The following is a 21,786-nucleotide window of genomic DNA, read 5'->3' as shown; positions in this document are numbered from 1 at the left end:
GGATGAAGAAGTGTTTGTTTGTGTGAATGAGAACAAAACCCAGGAAAACAGTAGCAGCCAGTGGGCCGAGAGATGAATGATTTCCAGGGAAAAGGAAGGAAGGCCGGTGGTCCAAACCCTCCTCATCACTACTTCACCTTTCTGAAGGTTTGCAGAAAGTGGAGAAAATGGATTTCTGCGCTGTGGATCAGCTTCATCAGCAGTATTTTTCTGTGTGTTTGGTCTCTGTCCAACTCTTTAGTCCAAATAATACATAATAATACATTATACATTTCAGGCGCTGGACTTTGGTTTGGCTATGCATGGTCCCCAGTGGATAATTCCCTAAGCATCTACCGCCACTGTCAGGCCAAATGATCGCTTCTACACAAAAAATATCGTAACCTAATAGGCAGATTACCATGAAATTCAGTAAACCATTTGCAATTTAGACACTAGATGAGTGTCTTTACACTCATAAATCCTTCTGAATTTAATGAGCCGGTGACGTCTCCTCTGTCACCAGCCTGGGAAAAAAAAAAGCTTTAGCCTGAAAGTTTTGGTGTAATTGTTGGTGCACAGTTCATTCAGTCCAACTCTTTGTTACTGTGGAATGTAACATTGCAACCAGATTTTGTTTGTGTAATTTGGGTGAACCTTTTCTTAATGGATCATCACCGACTTTAAAAACAAATTCATAATAATAAGCCTGAAAACTGGGGGAACTGTTTAATTCCTACAATGTGTAAAAACAGTCATTTGTTATGAGGGGTTACATGCCGGACAGAGTTATTTTGTTACAGGCGAGCTGTTTCCCTGTTTCCAGTATTTGTGCTGAGCTATTTTTCAAAATAACAAATTATTCATCGAGGAACAAAGGCAAGAGACTTGTTTTCTGCATTATACGGTGCACCTGTTCACAATGTGAATGAAAGAGCAGGCACGAAGTGTGACAGTTGGAGCAAAAAAGAAGGTTGTCCACTTTGTCCGACCTCTGACCCAAACCTCCCCTCACCTCGTCCCTCATGCTGGTCACAAAGGGCCACACGGCGACAGAGCAAGCTGCCCGCTGACATGTGGTCAAACACAAAACAGCGACTCCAGCATACGCAGGAACGGGCGAACACAAATCAAACATATGCATAAGCAAACACCGGCACACAAAGCTCAGAGCGAACTGCTACAATAAGCAGTCATTAATACGCAGCAGAGTTCTGGGATGTCTCATGCAAACCTTAGCTCATGAGACATTGTGCCGTTTTTACATACAAAGTCTTGACCGTTGTGTCTTTTATGAGGCCTGTTATGATTTTTCACCTCATTTTAAGTTGAGACCTTTCCACAGACCAAAACCACAAAGCTCTCCCCGCTGGCCTTGTGGTGGGAGGGATGTAGGGCCGGGGCTAACCTCTTTAGAGATCTACTTGGCTACGGTTTAAAGCAAAGTCATCCTCCCACACACATTTATTCTGGAGGGCAGAAAAAAAAATCAAGCGTTCATTAGATTTGAAGTCGTAAAACTCTTGAGCCAGTTGTGTGTTTTATTTGATAATAGTTTTATATTGTTTCACATTAAATGAATTCATGGCCAGAGGACGATGAAAGCTGGCATGATGCTGATGGAAAGAGTGTGTGTGTGTGTGTGTGTGTAGCTTGTTGCACCGTCACCACGACTACGCAAACAAACACAGAGAACTGAGGCAGCGCAGCACGCTTCAGCAGGTAATCATTAGTAGCAGGCCGACCTTTGACCCTGCCATGCCTCAGATGACATATGGTCCTATCTACCTGCTGTTTCTGGAGCCACTGGGCCCAGTGTGATGGAAATGCAGTGACCTGCAGGCAGCAGCAGTGGGATTTGTTTCATGCAGGCTCACCGACAGAAGGTGCAGACTGAAGTACAAAACGTGATTTACATGAAGTCCAGCTTGTACTTTTTAATCCATCAGCATTGTTTTTCCCAGAGGTTTCATGTTGTCTGTCATCATCTCCAGTGGCTGCACGGGGGAATATTTTCTTTCATGACACAAACCCATTTTTCAAAATTATTCAGGAAATTCCCTTGGCAAGACGCTGTCACAGCAAATAGCTTTGAAATGTTAGCAAATTATCTCCTCAAGTACTTGTTTACGGTCCTTAATTTAGAGGATTTTCTAGAATTCCTCTTGTCTTTTCACTCCATTTAATTTGTCTTTGTTTCCTGACACTTTTCATCACGGATGTTTCTGTCAGCTAGACTAACACTACTCTGTTTCTTAATTCTTCCCACCCCACCTCCCCCTGCCTCCCATTCGCAGTTCTCAGTTGCCAATTAAAATACATTTTTTCCATTTCTCCCCTGACTCAGACATTCCAAATGGATTTCTCGGCTTCCCCATTTCCTCTGTTTCCCCCTCTCATCCTTCTTCTACCCACTGGCATGTCTTCTTCCATCACTTTCTTTCACAGTTGTACCAAATATATTCTTCCTGCCCCGCTGACCATAGTTTTAGGTTTATCTGACCATCTCAGAAAGGAGCGCAAAGCTGAATTCCCTCCCCTGTCTTTATCTCGGCTTGCTGGGAAATCATGTTTATTACTGTCAGGCTGTAATCACAATTTTTTACAACTTTATTTTTCCATGTCGTCAAGCCCCAACTGAGACAACAGTAATTTGTTTTGGCAACCGAACCACACAGATAAGCCTCTGATGGATGGCCACGGGTGCAGGACCGCGCTGGCCAGGATATTTTATCTCATCCAAGAAGGTGTCTGCTTTTTTAAATTCCCAAATTTGTATTTAATCCCATCTGATACTGTCTGAAGAATACTACTATTATGTAGCCATAAAGCATGTACAGTGAATTGAGCTGTGAAAGGCTTCATGTTGCCTGTTGTTGGATTAATGAGACAATGGTGTGGCTGTGATGGGGGATGGAGACCGGAGACAGAAGCAACAGCTGAGAAAGCCCTTTCAGTTTCTAAGTTGGTCTGTCTGTGCTGTGTGTCTGTCCATGTTTAAGCCTGGCTGCATCTGTTAATGCCCACACCCCAAAGGCCTCTGGGGTGGTGTTATATCTAAATCTGCGTGCAGCTATTTTGGCCAATTTGGCCTTGCATTGTTAAGCTGTTTGGAGAGTTCTTGCATGTGGAGTCAGCGAGACAGACCTCAGCAACATGCTGCCTCTATTTTATGCTTTTATGCTCACAGAGGTAAAAGATATTAAAACATCTCTACTTGTATTGCACCAAGTAAAGATGTTTTAATATCTTTTATCTCTGTGAATACAGTGCTGCATGGCTGGTCACAGTATCACTTACACTTACAGTCTCACTAATTCATATGCCTGTGTTGAACATGTTTATGCAGTTTTTTTTCTGTTGCCTGAAGGAAATAAGCACTTTACCACAATCACTGCCTTTATGCGCAAACAGTGTCTAGCAGACGTGCACACAGCTATAGTTATGAATTCCTCCGGTCTGGGAGGTCACGGTGCCAGAAAGCAAGGCAGGATGTGGCAAACGTCTCCTCGGCTGCCTCAACCTGAATGCAGCTTTCATCTTCTCGGTCTCAACGTTCCCTTCCTGTGCTGCTGCTCTGCACCAACCCACACAGTGTGAGCTTCAAGATCACTAATCAGTTGCTGCAACCCAGAGAAAAAGGTCTGTAAAAAAAGATGTGCAGGTCACACTCAAGCTTTCCACTGCAATCAGTTAGTCTGCGATGTTTAAATTGAGCGATCCCACTTCTCTGCTCAGTCTTTCCTCAGTGTGCCCCATCTGTTGCATTTATCCTGAACATCACGTCAATTCTTCCCCATTGGTTTTCTGGTCAGGAGAGATGAACCAAAGCCAGCTGTCCAAACTTGATTAACACCCATAAGTGTTGCCCCTTTGAAAATATTAGTACACTGAAGGTGGCTGACCTTCTGTTGCTGGCTGTAGCACCGTCAAACATGGCTGTTGTTTTTGGCTGATTTGTAGCAGAAATGCAATCAGACATGTAAGCCATGTGACAAATGAGGAACTGTCAGGATGGAGAGGAGTTAGAAAACATGTTGTCTTACTCTCCGGAGACATCAGGATGTGGTGTTTTTACTGGAACGTCCTGCAATAACTGACTTTGAGCACAATTAAGGTGTGAACACAACTTAGACATATCTTCACCTTTTTGGCTAATATGGCTAACTTGCTAGTAAACAGTTGCTCAGTATACATCAAGCAGGTATGAAGCAACATTAGCTTTCATTTGGAGCTGTGCTTCTGTCCATCTGGTCCAATATTCTATCTCTTTTAGCTCTGATTTTGGTCTCCACCACCCCCTGAGGGAAATATCAGCCACTTTGGCCTGTAAATGTTCCACTATGTTCACCAGCTGGTCACTAACTATGTCTGTCTGCCATTTGATGCCAAACAGGGAGCACGCAGTGGGTTTTTAGAGCTTTTAGAGCAAATGTCTGTGGCCAAAAACGTTATATTATAGTTGCTTTGAGTTAAAATCAGAGACCCTGTTAGATAAACCTGAAAAGACATTATGAGGTACAGATCAGGCAAGCGGCAGTCATAGTGTAGGGTGTCGGCGTACGGTTAAGGGTTAGGGTCATTTGTAAATATATGACTTTATTTTCCCCCTATGTATCATTGGATCAATTAAAAAATGTGGTTTCTCTATTTATTTTAGTTAATCGAGCTGAAATTACTGTTGCGCCTCAAATCCAACAAAATAAACAAAATGTGCTGATTGTTTGTGCAGCTTTCAGCCCAGACATACAGGAACACTAGCTACCTTATCTCCAACACTGAACAGTCTTAAAAGCAGACATGACATGTGTTGTATAGATAAAGCTTGACTTGGCTTATCTTTATTAATGGGTATAAAAACCATTCCCTTCACATTATGGTGGACTGATGAGAAAGTACAGCTCTAACGTTGACTTCACTTTGTTAAATCTTACGATAACTGACTGAAAGTTGAGGGTTCTCGATGAGGCCACACACTGTTTCCCCTCCAGGACGGTTTGCCATTTGCTGTCTTTAGATTATAAACAAGGCAATGAGATCTCAAAGCCTATTCTGATGTCTTATTTTTATCCCTCCTTCAGCGTTTTTCTCTGTTGCCAAAAGGATTAGGAACTTATCTTTTAATACCACTCGAGCGTCAGCTCTGCACGTCATCCTGCAGACCTGAGGTGAATGACTTCCAGCAGCAGCGTTTGGGAACCCACTGATCCTCCGCAGTAAGACCACAGAGGAGATGTTTGTCCTTTTTGTTAACCACAGTTGATGTGGCAGAAATGCCAGCAGTTGTAAGGGAGAGAGAAAGGGACGTGGGTGGCGTGTTAAGCATTTAAATCAACTGGAGCTGTTTAGTTTTATGAGGTGTGAGACCTTTGCTGCTCCATTCAGACTGCTTTACACTGAGATCACCGCAAACAGATTAAAGATCACACCAGTGTGTGACCTAGGCTCACCACCATTACACCACTGTGCAAATGATTTATAGAGGTAATGAGAGCATGACTTCATGTATTAAATGCAGATAGCTTTTCCTAACTCCAAGTGGTGACGTACACGCAAGTTCTCCCAGCAAATTAGGGTCTGCCAGTGCAGAGACATGGAGCATTTTGCCAAAGCATCAGCTGCTTGTTAATTACAAATTGCACAACACATGACACATAAGATATGTACTGAAGCCCTTTTTGAGCAACCCAAAGAAGACAGGGAACACTTATCGACTGAGGTGAGATTACTGAGGAGCTCTCCTGAGTCTGAACCCCTTCATTACGTGGAATCCTCTTTCTGCATAAACAATAGTTTACAACTAAGAACCATAAATAGAGAATTTAGACAGCTTGCAGTCATGTTCTGTAAGGATTCAGCATTTTGCAATGTTGCACATGTAGTCTTTTAGGCCTTGTTTTAACCAGACAAATTTCCTAAGAGAGATCGACCGAAGGCTACAATCATTCAGAGAGCAAAACAAGGGAACGAAGGCATGAAAGGGGCTCAAAAACATTTTATCAGTGAGACTCGATGACTTTCATCTACATAGCTGCTTCAGAACGTTATAACAAGGACACCTCAACGTCCAGACATCTGCTGTTGCCGGATGAAGGCATACATCGCTCCTCTGTGTTATAGGCACTGGGTGGAAACAGGTCATTGTGGCCCTTCAATCAGAAAGGAAAAGTCTGGGATGTTATCAGAGCAGGAGATCTTAACATAACCGCACGGGCGTCCAAGCAGCAGTGGACATTTAACAGCACAGCGTCACAAAGTCATGAGAGAAAAACACTTACATAATAAGACCTCCACCCCCTCTTTTAACACACCCATGGGCAACAAAAACGAGAGGAGAGAAAGGACATCTTTGAAAATGTGGACAAAAGACTGTCTGTGTCTCTAACACATTTACCTAAGGGGGTCATAAGAGAGCTTTATAGTGTACATTTACCCTGATCCTGTCCCTCTAAGCAGCATCTATCACTCTCTGTAAGAATGGCAATGGGGGGTGAGCTGCCTGCTCTGGGTGTTATATCAAGAAATGACATTATGAACGTCTCTGCACTTCACTATCATAAATACAACCTCAGGCAAAGGTTTGAACATAATTACATACCCCTGTACCCCAGTTAAAGCCATCACCAGCCCTCTTTACATCAATTAGATCCATATCTCGGACACTTTTTTGGAAAGCACCCAGAAGCTACTCTGCAGTTGATGTCTTGTAAAAAGCAGGAGCTGTGTTTTCTGACCCAGTCATGACTGGACCTACTTGTTCCAGTGGCTCAGAAAGTGTTTGCGTCCCCTGGGTCACGGCTGAACTTCTCATATTTATGTTAGCTAAACTTCAGGCTGGCAGGCTAATTCGCTGGTATGTGTTTTCATTAGGTCTCTGGGGCCGGGTAGAGCTCCCTCTCTAACGTGGCTCCTCTGAACTCTGACCCCAGCTTTAATGGGAAGGCTGGCAGAAAAAGAGGGTCAAGGCTTCGGAGAGGGCTCACTTAGACTTAAGGTAACAATTTGAGGAGGCGTAACAGGTTATGTAACTTTGTCGCTGGATACTAATGACTTGATAGGGCCTGAGGAATGTCCACTCTCAATAGGTCTCTTTTACATCAGTTGCTGTTTGGGGCAACAAAATTAGCTTTGGTATGGTAAGATTGGACAAATCCTGCTCTGTGTGCTAGATAACAGCTATGTAGGGCATGTGACCATCCGCTAGCAGTGTGTTCAGCCATGAGCCATAAAACCAGCAGCACAGAGGGACCTGTCAGCCCGTCATCTCTTCTTTTTTTTTTCTCCCACTCCTTCCCTTCATCTCCCTCAGGGCAGGACAAACGCTCATGTCCTCATTTACAAACTTGGAGAGTACAGGCTGCTATGAGTCTCTCCCCTTCTTCAGGAGAATGATGTTTCCATTTGATGAGTGCTAAAACACCAGATTAACCATCGATTAGCATTTTAAGATAACTAATAAGTTGGAAGTTCCAGTTCCACAAATGTCAGTATCAAAATCTGGGTTTTAGGGAGCTTGTCACACAAAACTTCAAAAAGTCAAACTATTATCAACTAAATGATTGATCTTATCTATTGTGAGTTGTAGCCCCAGATGGCGATGACTTATATCCAGCATGAGTCTGGCTGCTTTGCCAAGTGCTGCAGGGCACAACAGTGAAGACGAAGAGGAAGGCAAACGTCTCACTCTGTCTCATATGGTTCTTTACACAAGGTGTAAACTGGGGCGCAAAACCACAGCCTCCACCACCAGTTCCTTTGTTGTCTGGGACTGACTCTCAGCTGGGGAAGGTTTACAGTGTGTGTGTGTGTGTGTGTGTGTGTGTGTGTGTGTCGGTCCAGGCCTCTGTCTTTCTAGCAGCTTCACAGTTTTAGCTTCAGCAGGCCCTTGGAGCTTAGGTGGCACATTTCTCATGGAGTCCAGGTCATTGTCACATTTGCTGACTCTGCGTGCCATAAATACCAATCAGTTCTCCTCACTGGCTTGTGTTTACGTTCACTGTGAGGTCACTTGTGATGATCAGTTTTGATATCTGTGTGTATGGTCATCACTGGACTTTCCCTCCTGAGCTAAACAAGTGAGCGTGCAGGACACAGCGATGCCACGCAAGCTGATGACTTGTCTAATGGGATGCTCTGAATTCTTCTTTGATGACGTGCAGGTTCAACGGGCAGACAAACAACTCTCCCACGGATAAGGAAGAGAAAGCAGAAAGCTGCCATACCCCAAGGGCAGCTTTGCATTCATGACTGAACACTGTGTGAGAAAAAGTCTCACCTGCAGCTCAGCCAAGCCCAGCGAAGCACATACCAGCGATAACCTGGAACATGCTTCAAATGTTTGTGAGCTCACGTTAGCGGTTCTGCTTCATTATGGACATGCTGAGTTTTGTTTGAATTTAGGGCCAATGGGTACAATATGGGGTTCGAAATAAGGAGGGAAAAGGTTAATCAATTAAGTGTCTTATTAATCATACATATCAAACGTCTCTTTACCTGCCTCGTTTAGTTAAAGTCTGCTGAAATATGTCCATCACCACTATTAGTCTGCTGTAAATTGTAGGAGGATAATAAGCACAGTACTTTGACCTCCTTTATGTTGATGTTTTTAAGTTTTGAGTGTGTGTGTGTGTGTGTGTGTGTGTGTGTGTGTGTGTGTGTGTGTGTGTGTGTGTTGAGCAGGTTGTTTATGTCTAATCATCATCATCATCATCATCATCATCATCATCCCTTTTATTAGTTTGAGTTATCATCCAAGGTATTAAACTGAAACTCATGATAAAAGTGTTTATGTTTATGCCCTGTCACCTGAAGGCAGCACTTCCCAGCTGGCTCACCTTGGGTCCGTCCTCCGTCCTCTCATTGGCCTCCTCTGCTGAGCGTCATCGCAGGGGGCGGGGCCTGACGAGGAGTTTATTGTCAGGAATGTGTAGTAGCACTCAAACTAATCTACCACACTGACTGAGTGACGCTCCTGCAGGGCATCACCCTCTCCTGTACTGGATTTAGTTTGACACAGCTGCTGCCGACACTTTTATCATGCGAGTTTTTACTTGAACGGACCAGAAAATCGTCTTTCTCGTATTTTTGAAGAAGAAGATTGTTTCGCTTCCAGCACGACTTCAATGCCAGATTCAGCAACGATGAATAAAAACGGAATGGTGACAACAATCCACACGAGGATAAGAGCTGACCCGTTCACGGCCAATTACGACCTGGTGGGCAGAGAGCTGGGCAGGTGAGTCTGTCTGCTGCGTGGATCGTTTCCAGCGTTCACTGATGGAAACACACTCTTCTGTGCGCTGGCGGAATGCGATTTGCAATAATATCTTGATAATCTTGTGCAAATCTTGTAAGCATATTAGATTTGCCGTGCACGTGTTAATGGGGAGCTTGTTAATTGAATATTTCCAGTGCAGCATTTCATCTGTGAGCAGAGGCGCAGATGGAGACGCGCTTTGGCACGCGCAACCGAAATGCACTTTTGTGCGTCCTGGCTGCAGGTTTCTGAGAAAAAAATAGGATTTTCTGAGCTTTTCGTTTAAAAAGGAGCTGAGCAGTAATGAGTTACGTAAAGGTCTTGGGTCCATTAAGTTTTGTGGGTTGAGGAGGGGCTTTAATCAGAGTTAACAGCGTCCACACTTTGATGAAAGCAGGATATTTTTGTGTGGGCTTTGAAACCTCACAACCTGTGCTACTGTTTATTTCGAAGCCCACCTGTGTGGTGTAGTGTGGGGTGCTGTGGGGTGCTGTGGTCTGGTCTGGTCGATCCCACTGCAGGTGGTGGTGAAAATGTAAACAACCTCAAATGCCTTGAGCTGAACTTCAGCATTAGTTTGGAGCTTTACAGTTTTTTTTTAAAGTGACTAAATGCAGAACAAAGCTAATAAAGCATCCATCCATCTAATGAAAAAGTGTACCTGGAAACATGAAGTACCCTCTTTGGCTTTTGGAGCAATTGTGATATGAATTTGATCCCATGTGGTGAACGGACCTGCTCCCCTGTCCCGTACCTGTGTTCCCAGGAGATGCAGCTTGAAACATGACATCAACCACCAACAGCCAACTTCCCCCAGTCGTTCTTCAGCCAAATGCATTCTCACTGATGTGTGATACACAGGAAAGGAGGCACACATTCCAGTGGTATTTAAGCGGGGATTCCCCAAAGTGCCAGACAATAATGAAGCACTATGGATTAACACAATGAGCTGCAGTTTCACTTAATTCGACAGCTGTTCTACATCTGTCCCCTTAACTCTCATTTTCACTGCAACTTTGTTCCTATGTGGAGTCCAGTGCGGCACGCTAAATAAAGAGTCGGTTGGTAGCAGCCAGTTTTCCTTGTCAGACACCCTGGGACATCCTGGGACAGCAGCCAGGGCCGAGGGGGGGGGGTTGGCTTGAGGCTGCCTATAAAGTGTAGGTTGCGGCAGCCTCTTAACACCCACTCTCCCTCCTCTCATCCTCTTACCTCAGCCCAACATCCACCTTCCCTCCTCTTCCCATGAGTCTGACCAACAACATCCTGAGATCAGGCCTCATAATCGCATTAAGTGCAGGAATGTACATAGTGCTGCATGCCAGCAGATCAGCTGTATGGTCCATGCATTAGGGGGGAAGTTGACCATATTAGAACTTGTTGATGTCTGAGTTGAATTATTCCACCAAACACTTCTTTCAGCTCTTTTGGTGTTTAGAGGAGCAACAAGGCTCATTGGCCTTATTTTAAAAACTTTCTCATCATCAAGCTCTGCATTATATATTTCAGTGTCTTGCACACCTGTGCACAGAAATCATTGTGGCCAGCCTGAAAGCAGGAAGGGGAAGTGTTGTTGTGCGTCAAGTCTGTCTGTGAAACAGGCAAATGAGAGCTGTGAGGGCTGTCATTTCTCATTGCACTCCAGACGTGAGTCAGTGCCCCGCTGAGGGAGACAAAACGCAGACGCCACAGGAAACCAATTTCTCAATCAAATTATCACCATCTCCAGTGCTGGGGAGGAATTAGTTTTGTGTGTCACAGTAAAGTTGATACGTGATGACAGACTGGTTTCTGCACAGGATAACTCTGCACATGAGCTGTTTGATCTGCATAATTGCATTTGGGGATCCAGACAGGATTTGAGAAAGCACTCATTAGTGCTAGTCCGAGCTTCTCTACTGTAACAGAGCTAACTGTGTAAAAAGGAAACAAACTAATGTTAAACTTGTGTTAAATATTACATTAAAGCTTCTGTGCATCTGCCAAGTAACGCGGTGAGTGTGAAGGCAGCCGGCTGGACGATGGCCATGTGTAGTAACCTCTGACCTGTTGTCAGCCTTCGAAAAGACCTCCTGTTGCTCCCTTCCGTGGCCGGCGGTCATTCCTTTTCACTCCATATGTAGTTCCCAGCCCACAGTGAGCTTCTCTGAACTTGGCTAATTAAGGATGAAAAGGCTGTGATGGGTTTTGCCTTTTCACTCTGAACAATGAGTCGTCACCATTCTGCAGGGGCTGGGAAAGGAGAAGGAACAGGCCTCATAGCAGCTGGGGTAGTAGCCAAAACAGAACCAGGCTCCGGCCAGAACGGTTGCTGTTTTTGGTCTGCAGCTCAGTGGGCTTGGAGTAACGCTGTGTGGGAAAGTGACTGGCACCATGCTGACTGGATCTCTCTGACTTGGCCACTTCATCTAGATTCTGCCCAGTTCAGTCATTACATTCACTTTTCACATTTCCCTGTAGTTTATAGCTCATTAAAACATTGAGATGTTACTTGGAGCTCTGCGTTGAGGTTTCAGTGTCTCCGTTTTAGCAAGCTGCGTAGGCTCCAGCCTGACTGTAACAGCAGAGACCCCCCGCCCGGCCTGCCCAGCCGTAGTCAGGTGGGTGGTCTCGGTCTCAGGGCTGCTGCGTTAGCCCACTGGTCAGCTTTTGTACGATTGTCAAAGGAGAAGCGGGCTCTGGCCGAGAGTCTGCGCGGAGGTGTCAACACAGTTCCATTTGTCCCAGCTTGTGTCAGCTGTGCAGAAAGGGAGGTGAACAAGGCCTCATTATCAGCCTGGGAGTGACGGCTGGTGATTGTGGTCAGCTTGACATAGAGAGGCAATTCTCCACGCATCGGACATCCTGCGCACACCCGTGGCTGACCCCTTAACTCCTCCTGTGAATCCATCAGTGTAAATGCAGAGAAATGATGAGGTTGTAAACATGAAGGTCTTTTTAAACCTTTCACTAGTTTAACCAAGTTATTGCATCTCTTTGTTCTGCTTGACCTGTAAAGTGGCCATAGCTTTATCAGGTCCCTGCCCACTATTCAGGTCAGTCTTATCTGCCTGCTGTCAGACACTCCTGAAGGCAGGAGGAGAAAGAGTGAAATCTGTGTGTGTGTGTGTAATGACGCCTCCTCAGCTGAACATATCAGCGGTCAGAAACAGCTCTGTTTCAAATGATGCCACTTAACCTTCTTATCTCTAAACTGTTCTTTAACCTCGCCCACAGTGGTGCACTCGTGGCCGGTTGGCGGGCTTTTCCAAATGTCTTGCACTGTAATCTAGGTTTCACCTCATAGCACTTTAACTGTCATGAATACATCCAGTAATTTTAGCTTTTCATTTTACTGCAGTTTAACCGACCTAAATTTAATCCAGTGGTCCAGTTGGCTACTTGGATACAGAACAGAACTATCTTTGACCAAATATATTTGAAAAGCCAGTAATGTGGTCGCGATTATTCTGTCTCCTCACTAATCACTCTCTCGCTCTCTCCCCTCTTTGTTTCCCAGGGGAAAGTTTGCGGTGGTTAAAAAGTGCATTGAGAAGGCAACGGGGAAGCAGTATGCTGCCAAGTTCCTGCGAAAGCGACGGAAGGGCGCGGACTGCCGCATGGACATCTTAAATGAGATCGCCACGCTGGAGTCGGCCAAGGCAAACCCCTATGTGGTGGCGCTGCATGAGGTCTATGAAACCAACACCGAAATCATCCTCGTTCTGGAGTGGTAAGACAACACTGCAGATATTGCTGAAACAACACAAAGGTCTTTAAAAGTTCACTCTTCTAAATCACATTTGGACAGCCTTGTCTGACACCTTCACACTTGTGGAATGCGATGGTGGTAATCTAAATGCTTTTTCAAACTTGTCTCACTTGTTGGCATCTGAGCCATGCCAGGAAAAACTGGGATAAAATGATTTCAATCATTACGGAGATGAAAATCCTTTAATTATCGCACACACAAGAGTTTTTCTGGAGCTGAATGTCTGGGGGATTTGAGGACACCAAACTGGCTTCTAGAGAACTCATTTACAAAGCATTTACATGACGTCTTACCAATTTACATCAAGTCAAGACATATACTCCACATCTTTGTTGTTTTTCATGTGAATTGTCAGCTTATCTGTCTGATCTGTGGAGAAGAGAGGAAAAAAAACGCTTCCTGGCCTAGAAGTGCTGAGGGTACAGCTGCATGTCACTCAGGAAGAGAACCACACACGTGTGAAATGCAAAGCCCTGCACTATTATTATGTGAACTTTACCTTAAATGGAAATTCTCTCTCTCTCTGTGGTTAGTTGCTCGTCTCGTCGTAGCCACCAACACCTCAGCTTCTTGTTATGCTGCAGAGCTGTCAGGAACTGTCACTTTAAATACCAGTGTGGCAGAAATGCTCTTAAGTCACTGTGTGAAAATAAAACTTAAAATGAGTCAGTTAGGCCCTACTGTGAGAACTTATAGCTCAGCTCTGTAGTGGAGCTGCTGGTTCAGTGACCCTGTCTGTCTGTCTGTCTGTCTGACAGTCTGTGGTGGGGTGCTCGATAACATGATGCATGTCCAGTAAGTGTCCTCAGACTGCTTTTAATGATGGCCTCTAATTAGGATTTGGAAAGGACACTTAGCATCTTAATTACCTTGCTTGCCTCATTAAAGGAAGATAACCCCGAGCGGTTCAGCTGAACTATGTCCCCCTGACCCACTCTCCGTTCAGGCAGGAAACGCTCTCCTGCCCAGTCCTCGGCAGTCGTCCCCACAAACATGGAATGCCTCTGCAGAACAAAGGCCGCTCTGTGGGGGGGGCTGTGTTTGACCTCTGACTGAAGTGTGAAAGGGGAAGTAGCACCATAGTTCACCCCTGCATGCCTGCAGAGAAAACATAGCGGGAGGTCAGTCGGCACTGATCCACAGTTCCCCTTTGGCTGCCAAATGAAGCTGCACCTGCATCAATCAAGCGGCCAGCACATGCACATTGTTCTAGCTCTCGCACTTTTGTCAGTTGTTATCTGCTGCACTGTACATTTGTCCGGAAAGCTGCATGAGCACTTCATAGTGAGACACCTTGGCCACAGAAAAGCTGCATCTTCAATCTCTCTGATCTCAGCATGAGTTTCAAGAATTGCAAGATTTTCCATTTCCTGTGTGTTTAAATGTAAGCAGCAAGCAAGGCTCCCAAAAGTAGCACACCACGCTGGTTTAAAGACACACACACATACACACACTTCTCGTAGCCGCAACCACATCCTTGGTTCTGCCAGAGAAATAAAAACGAGAAGTTGAATTCTAATCATCTTTGAAAGCGTGGCTCCGGCTTGCGTCAGTACCACAGAAAGCCCCAGCGTAATGACTAGGTTGAGAGATGGCCACTTTGATGAAAAATGAATGCACATCACCTCTGAGCGCTGAATCTTTTTTGCACACGGTAGCTAAATGGTGAGGGTGACGAATTCTCCAGAAAGCCGTCTTTCATTTCCTGCGTTGTCCAAAAAGTTCAGGCAGCAGGTCAGACTTGTAGAAACACGATGACACCGTGATGATAAGGTGACGTCAAAGAGCCCCCAGGTTTCGAGTGAAAATCTTCTCCTGCAGAACTAAAACAAGGTTAACCTGGTTTACCGCTTTACAATAGAGAAATATTTTTGCCTCTTTCCCACTTAATACAAGCTTATTCAGAGATAGAGGCTCATCTGTTCTCCTCTCTTGTCTCTGGGTTGTTTATCCTCTACGCGCCCTCACTCATGTTGGCTGCAGTGGGTTTTTTTTTCTCGGTGCAGGGGAGGACGACTCCTACACAAGGAGTGTGTGCCTTAACTCTCTTGGAAGCAGGGAGAGTGCGAGGACAGTATTTAGACTTCAGGGAAGTATCGGATCATTCTTAAGTGCTTGGCCAGAATGTGTGCAGTTTAACATGATGGTTTTTATCAAGATTTTAAATCCTCTCAGGCCTTCTGCTGACAGCTTAATGAGGTTATTGAAATACTTTGTCACGTCAAGCCTTTAATTGTTCGGACAGGTATGGTAATGGTTCATACCCGTGTTACGTTGACAGGTTCAAGTTCATTTTCAATATCACGCCAACTCCATAAGAGACATGGTGTTTTCTTTTTTTGTTATTATCCATCCAACCACACTCACATGTCTTTAATTTCCTCTGCCAAATGAAAATCCTAACACCAGACTTGCTTAAATTCAGTATAAATGTGCAGATCAACGTTTCATCAGATGCTCTCTAAACTCTTAATGGGCTGTTGATTGGGATTGAGCTTGTTTGTAGGTGGCAGGTCAAGTATTTAGAGCTGGAAGCCAAGAAAAGATTATGAGGACCGATCACGGATATCTTCAAAATCCCCCCAAAACATGGGTGCTATTTTCACAGCTGAGGAGAATAAAGAGTGCAGGGTCTGGAGGCCAACAGGGGATTGGGTGGTGCTGGTTATGTAACAGTCGAGCTCAGGGCCTGGTCACAAAGCTTTCCTCTGAAGATAAAAAGCATGTGTGCCATCTAAATCCCCCACACATGGCTCTAGTTTTTTGGGTGAACTGTCAGCTTCAGGCATTGATCTGACTGATGGAGCATCCAAGGTAAATCCACCATGTCTCCACTTTACCTTTAACGTTGTTACACAAGCACAGCAAGACCAGGCAGGAATCTTCCTATTCTGTCCACAAAAATGGGAGAAGTCACCATTGAGTTGTTGAAAAAACTATGCAGGCTGAGACTCATAAGTTAAGAAGTTGACACATCTCCCCCTCATCCTTCTCTGCCTACTTTCATAGCTTAAGATGAGTTTTTTTTTTTTTTTAATTATTCAAAGAAAATGTTAAGGTTTTGATTAGTTGGCCAATGTCTGTTTCCGTTTCCCCTGCTTTGATTTAGTAAGTCAACTAGAAATACATCAGGCCGTATAAGGCCCTGGAATAGGAGAGGGAAAAGGTACATGCAGAGGTGGGATACCTAAAATCATATTGATTGTAATATATTGATATGTAGATATGGATGGACTTTGAAGTACACTGCTGAGGAGATGGGCTGTTACGTCATTTTAAAGAGAGAGGAAATGCAAATGGGATGTGTAGGAATCAACTTGTGGGACTCAAACTGAAAGGAAGGGCGTATTTGTGCAGTTTAAGGTCTAATTTATTATGTTAACATGAATAATCGAAAATGAAAGTAAGCCAAACTAAACGCCACTGGGTGGCTGTCCATGCACAGTTCTTTTCTTCTCATCTTATCCCTGTTTTGTTTTCTCAGTTTTCCTTCCTGTGCTTTCCTTCCAGCGCCGCCGGTGGCGAAATCTTCAACCTATGTGTTGCCGATAACGACGAGGCCTTCACAGAGAAAGATGTGGTCCGGCTGGCCAAGCAAATCCTGACTGGGGTGGCCTTCCTGCATCGGAACAATGTGGTGCACCTGGATCTGAAAGTAAGTGTGCTGAAAGATGATATGACAATATAGGACAATCTAGTCCCCCGAGTGGTCGAGTGGGGGAGGAGTGATTGCTGTTACACAACCACAACTCATTCAGTGTGTCACGACCCTGTTCCCACGAGGAATCAGCCGCTAAAGGAATCTGAGTGAACTGTCGTGTTTTCTTTAATACTCTCATCATTAAGATTTTCTTTCTCCCTCACATCACATACTTGGTTTAGCAGGACTGATGTCTTAAAATGTTTTGGTATATATCAGCATGATGTGAAGTTAAGTAGTTTCAAGAGATGAATCTCACAAGAGTCACTCTTGTGGTCTGAGAGACTGTTGTGGCCTGATAGTCGGCCTTGGCCTGACTTCTTCTCTTCAGTTTATCTAACATCCAGCTCTGGCATCCGGCCAGTCTGACTCCGAATGAATCACAGTTGTGCGTACACTACGCTATTTGCACACACAAACCGTGGAGCCGTCCAAGTGATTGGCAGGGATATCTTACCTGTTTACAGTCCCATCTGATAGGCTTAGGGGATAATCTCAAAGGAGCAGCTAGATGCTGACTGACGAACCAGACTCCAATTCCTCTTGGTACCACTGACCTCAAATGCTTCGACTCATTGAGTCTGACATCTGACCTGAGATGTCGGAGCTCAGGCTTTTGAATTATCATTAGTCATTATGTAACGTACCTCTGTCTAATCTGTGTGTGCGTCCTCTCCAGCCCCAGAATATCTTGCTGACGAGTGCCAGACCTCTGGGGGACATTCGCATTGTGGACTTTGGCTTGTCCAGACGCATGGACAATGTGACAGAAGTCAGAGAGATCCTTGGTACCCCAGAGTATGTGGGTGAGTCCTGCTGTCAGCCTTTAAATACCCAGAGTCGACTGTGTCTTCTCAATTCGAGTGCCATTCATCATGACTAATCTGGGCCATGTGTTTCCATTGCAGCACCAGAGATCCTGAACTATGAACCCATTAGCACTGCGACAGACATGTGGTAAGTTTGCTACAGTGGTTAATGTGACTATTTCCCCTGATTCCAGAGGGTGCCATGCAGACCTCATTTAGTCTGCTTTACTTCTAGGAATAAAGACATATTCAGGACAGTGACGTCAGCTCCTTAATGTGCCGAAGGCCGTCCAGACAGTTGACCACAAGTTCATCTTTGTTTTATACTTGCAGCTAATGTCTAACTGAAGGCGGCCAAAGTTGTTGTGCGACAGTGAATCACAGGACGGATTCTGTAACCATCAAAAGTCACTCATCACCTCGATCCCTTTTGTGCTTCCCCTCTGCCAGGAGTATCGGGGTCCTGACCTACGTCATGCTGACGGGCGAGTCTCCCTTCCTGGGTGATGGCAAGCAGGAGACATTCCTCAACATCTCCCAAATCAATATAGACTACTCACAGGACACGTTCGAGGGGATCTCCTCCCTGGCTGTCGACTTCATCAAGTCCTTATTGGTTAAAAACCCCAGGTGAGGCTCTTCGCAGTTAAAGATGAAGATGCGAGATCAGATATTCGGGTTATGGTTAAAACCTAAATGTCTCCATCTGCATCACTTTGAGCTGATTTTCTCAGAAAGGATGTGAGTCAGCTTTACATCAGCGCAGTAGTACACCGCATTCATGTGAATGAGTGTGTGTGGTAACGAGATTTGCGTCACTTAGATAAGAAGTAATTTCCTTTATTTGCAAATGGTGGTTGTAGCCTCAACTCATTTAAAAAAAGATGAAGAGACATTTTACCAAATACTAATGCATCAGTGTTAAGTGATGAACTTAACTCTAAACCTTATGCTAACCCTTATTCTAACATTGTGCCCTTAATTTACCACAACATTTTGTTGATGAGAAGAAGCAGCCACTTGTGTCTCACATCCGAGGCCATAACGTGCAGTCAGTATCTTTTAATTGCTGCAGTTTACTGGTAGCGTTGGAAAAAGTGAAAGATTCCTCAGTGTTTAAGTAATCGGTGAGAGATGGAGACGGATGGAAAAAATCTAGAGCGAAACAGTGCTTTTTTGTGGTCTTCCAAACCAAATGTTGAAAAGGAATATGGCCGACGTCCGCGAGAGAAAGATTGAGTGAATCAGAAGATCCAGGCAATCCATCGGTTATGTAAACTCTTCGGGAATTTCCACTCATCTACAGTGTTATTGTGTTTGTATGTACAGGAAGAGAGCCACAGCAGAAGAAGGCCTCAAACACCCCTGGCTGAACCCACTCCCCCACCCCTGCTCCCACCCGCACCTCCACGCTCGGTCGGCCTCCTCTTTGGACGAGACGGAGACGAGCCAGTCTGAGTCGGAGCCCGAGAGCCCGGCTCCCTCCCCTGAGCTGGACTTGATCGGGTCGTTCCTCATGTGCCCGGGCCAGGGCGAGTTAAAGGCGGGTCGTGACGCCTTCTCCTTCAGCGAGCCTCCCTTCCCCACGCGGCCCGAGATGCAGCAGGAGCTGATCTGCTGAGCGACGTCTCACATGTGGAGAGACTGAACCAATCCGAACTGCACGGAGCAGATGCTGAAAGCCAGTGAGCCTGCAGCTTCTCGGTCTTGATCTGACTCAGGGCCATGCTATATGGATGCTGTGTGTCTGCTGCTGGCTGCTTCTACTGCTGTGATGTCTGTGAGCTGGGCTGTGTGTAGTTTAATACCTCTATGTGTGTGTGTGTGTTTGAACAATACATGCTACTCCGTGCTGATTTATGATTGCGTGGAAGGAATGTGAGAGGAATGAAGATGCAGGAGAACGGAGCAGGAGAGGACACACAAATACTTTGTCGCAGGACTGCACCGCTGCCTTAAAAGTGACAGAACTGAACCGGGCTCAGCTCGACACTTTGGCGAGTTCACTCCGGCACGCACACTGGTTTCTCTTTTTACCCAATTAGCCTTTTGAACTGCGTTTCAGAGGAGAGGCTGCCTCCCGCTTCCTTGGGAAATGACTTCACTCACTGTGTGCTCTCATCAAAACAAGTTATGCTTCAGCTGACCCAGACATACCTTCTGTGATGAGTTTTGTTAAAGGAAGTAAAGGGTTTTGACAGATGGTTCTCCTTAACAAAAGAATTAAAGTAAAGGACAGCACCTACGCTGAAGTTAACTGTTCCACTGTTGTGTGTTTATTTATGTGTGTCTGTTAAACCACTTCACCCACTTAAATATTCAAAGCCACATCAATGTCTGACTTTAGATGGAAATGGTAGCATTTTATTTTTTAAGGACAATCCTAAGCACTTTTTTATTTTGTTATCGGACTTCCGCGTGATAGTAAGAAACCAAAGGCTCATCAAGCACAGTCAGCTGTCATTCAATGTACTGTACATATTAACCATTTTCAACCACCCACTGTTTTGGTCACATTACCTTTTTTCCCACAAAGTGCCACTTATTCAACCTCACGTCTGGTTTAATATAATAATTTTATTTTGTTGGCTATTGCACAAGTTGCACATGTTTTTTTTGTTGTTGTTTTTTTGTACTTAACTGCAAGGTTGCCTCTAGATTTGATCCCTTTTAAATATTGTGGAGACGTCGGCCTTGGAAAGAGAGAGTAGCTAAAACAACAGTTGTGTTTTGTTAGAATTGTAACAGATGAACAAGAGAAGATCTGAACTGAAGAGCCCAGAGTTGTATGAATATGTGATGTTTGCCTTCAGACGCTCGGGAGCAGAGAAATTGGGAAGCGTTTCTTAAAAAGATTACTGAAATGTATATTGTGAGTTGTTGTTAAGATTAATTTTTTTTTTACCAGAATATGAATGTTAACATCCTTATATCATGTCTTATTTTGTACGTTAACTTTTACTTATTCCTGTTGTTTTCTGCTCATGAACTTCAGGCAGGTTTGCACTTGTCCTTGTGGACGTTATGTAAAATGAATAAATGTTGTTGGCATGTATTGCAAAATGTAATTAAGAAAAATACATCTTGTATCAAACCTTTCTGCTTGTATTTGTGATTTTTGAAGTGAAAATGTATGATTCTAGATTTGGGCACATGATTCACTCATATCCAGGCTTGTTTTCCATCCACAGTAAGTCATTTCTCAGCCACACTGCTGAGTGAACCACTCCGGTCCATACCAAAATTTAGTGCCATTAAAGTTTAGACCTTCATGGTTGCCAGAAGATGCATCCCTATGACTTTGGTGATCCCTGAATCCTCCTCTAGTGCCATTTGCAGATCTCTGGAATTTAACAATGCAAGCAAAACTGGGAAACACAGTGGTGCCCCAACTTTTTGGTAAAAGATGCTTTAAAGTGATGCAGTGTCAACCAGCAAGCCCTCATCGTATGATTTACACGTCTGTGACGGCCAATCAGTATTCATCATCAGTATTCCATGATTGGATATATGTGACATGTTTTAACAGACTTTACTTGGTAAAACTCTCTTGTCTCAAATAATAAAACACAAGAAAGGGGAAGTCACTTTTTTGCCTTCTTATTCCCTCTCTGGTTAATTATCTTGACACCCCTCAGACTGATAGATGCTTTTATATCCTCTTTCTTTCTATATTTTGTATCATCCCTCCATATTTTCTCAGTATCCCTCGGTGCTGAAACAGATGAGTTTACCTTTCAGTGTTTCTGCCTGGTGCTGATAGTTCACCTGTGTGTGTGTGTGTGTGTGTGTGTGTGTGTGTGTAGAAAGCAGAAAAGCAGATCTCATACTGATGTTTGGACCAGATCACATGTGAAGCATCTGCTTTTCTCTCGTCGTGTCTATTTAGAGAAACAGAGTATCATAAAGAAAATAAAAGTCCTCTCTCAGGCCAGTCCAGAAATATCCAGCAGCCTCTCTGAACAGGAAATGCCAGCATCCTGTGCGGAGGAACACGGAGTAACGCTGTCCACTGTAGTAAAGTTTCTTTTTCTGTCTCTCTCTCTCTCTCATGCACACACTCATGTGCTTGTTTACTTGTGTCAGGTTAAACAATATCCCTGCCTGCCAATATCCCGAATGCCTGCTTTAATGTGCTCTTCCTCTGGTGGTCGGCACCGGGCCAGTTCAGCTCTGCCGTGGCCAATAAGGAGAAAGCAGGGCTCCCTGCAGGGTCCTGCTCTGATGGCTCTTGGCTGGACCGACTACTTCCCCTAAACAAAAATCCTGCTGCTGCATGGAGCTGAGGAAT

General features: G+C 44.6%; 1 protein-coding gene across 1 annotated transcript; it reads left to right on the top strand.

The window, feature by feature from the left end:
* Positions 1-8,996: 8,996 nt before the first annotated feature.
* Positions 8,997-20,593, top strand: stk17al (serine/threonine kinase 17a like). Its single transcript, XM_070848637.1, has 7 exons — positions 8,997-9,214; positions 12,735-12,947; positions 16,497-16,641; positions 17,366-17,492; positions 17,595-17,643; positions 17,946-18,125; positions 18,825-20,593. The coding sequence occupies exons 1-7, from the start codon at positions 9,102-9,104 to the stop codon at positions 19,114-19,116; spliced, it is 1,119 nt and encodes a 372-aa protein (XP_070704738.1). The 5' UTR covers positions 8,997-9,101; the 3' UTR covers positions 19,117-20,593.
* Positions 20,594-21,786: the final 1,193 nt, after the last annotated feature.

Source organism: Pempheris klunzingeri, chromosome 17 (assembly GCF_042242105.1).
Source record: "Pempheris klunzingeri isolate RE-2024b chromosome 17, fPemKlu1.hap1, whole genome shotgun sequence".
Taxonomy (NCBI): domain Eukaryota; kingdom Metazoa; phylum Chordata; class Actinopteri; order Acropomatiformes; family Pempheridae; genus Pempheris; species Pempheris klunzingeri.
The sequence above is the reverse complement of the archived record's forward strand: the minus strand, read 5'-3'. Positions and strand labels throughout refer to the sequence as shown.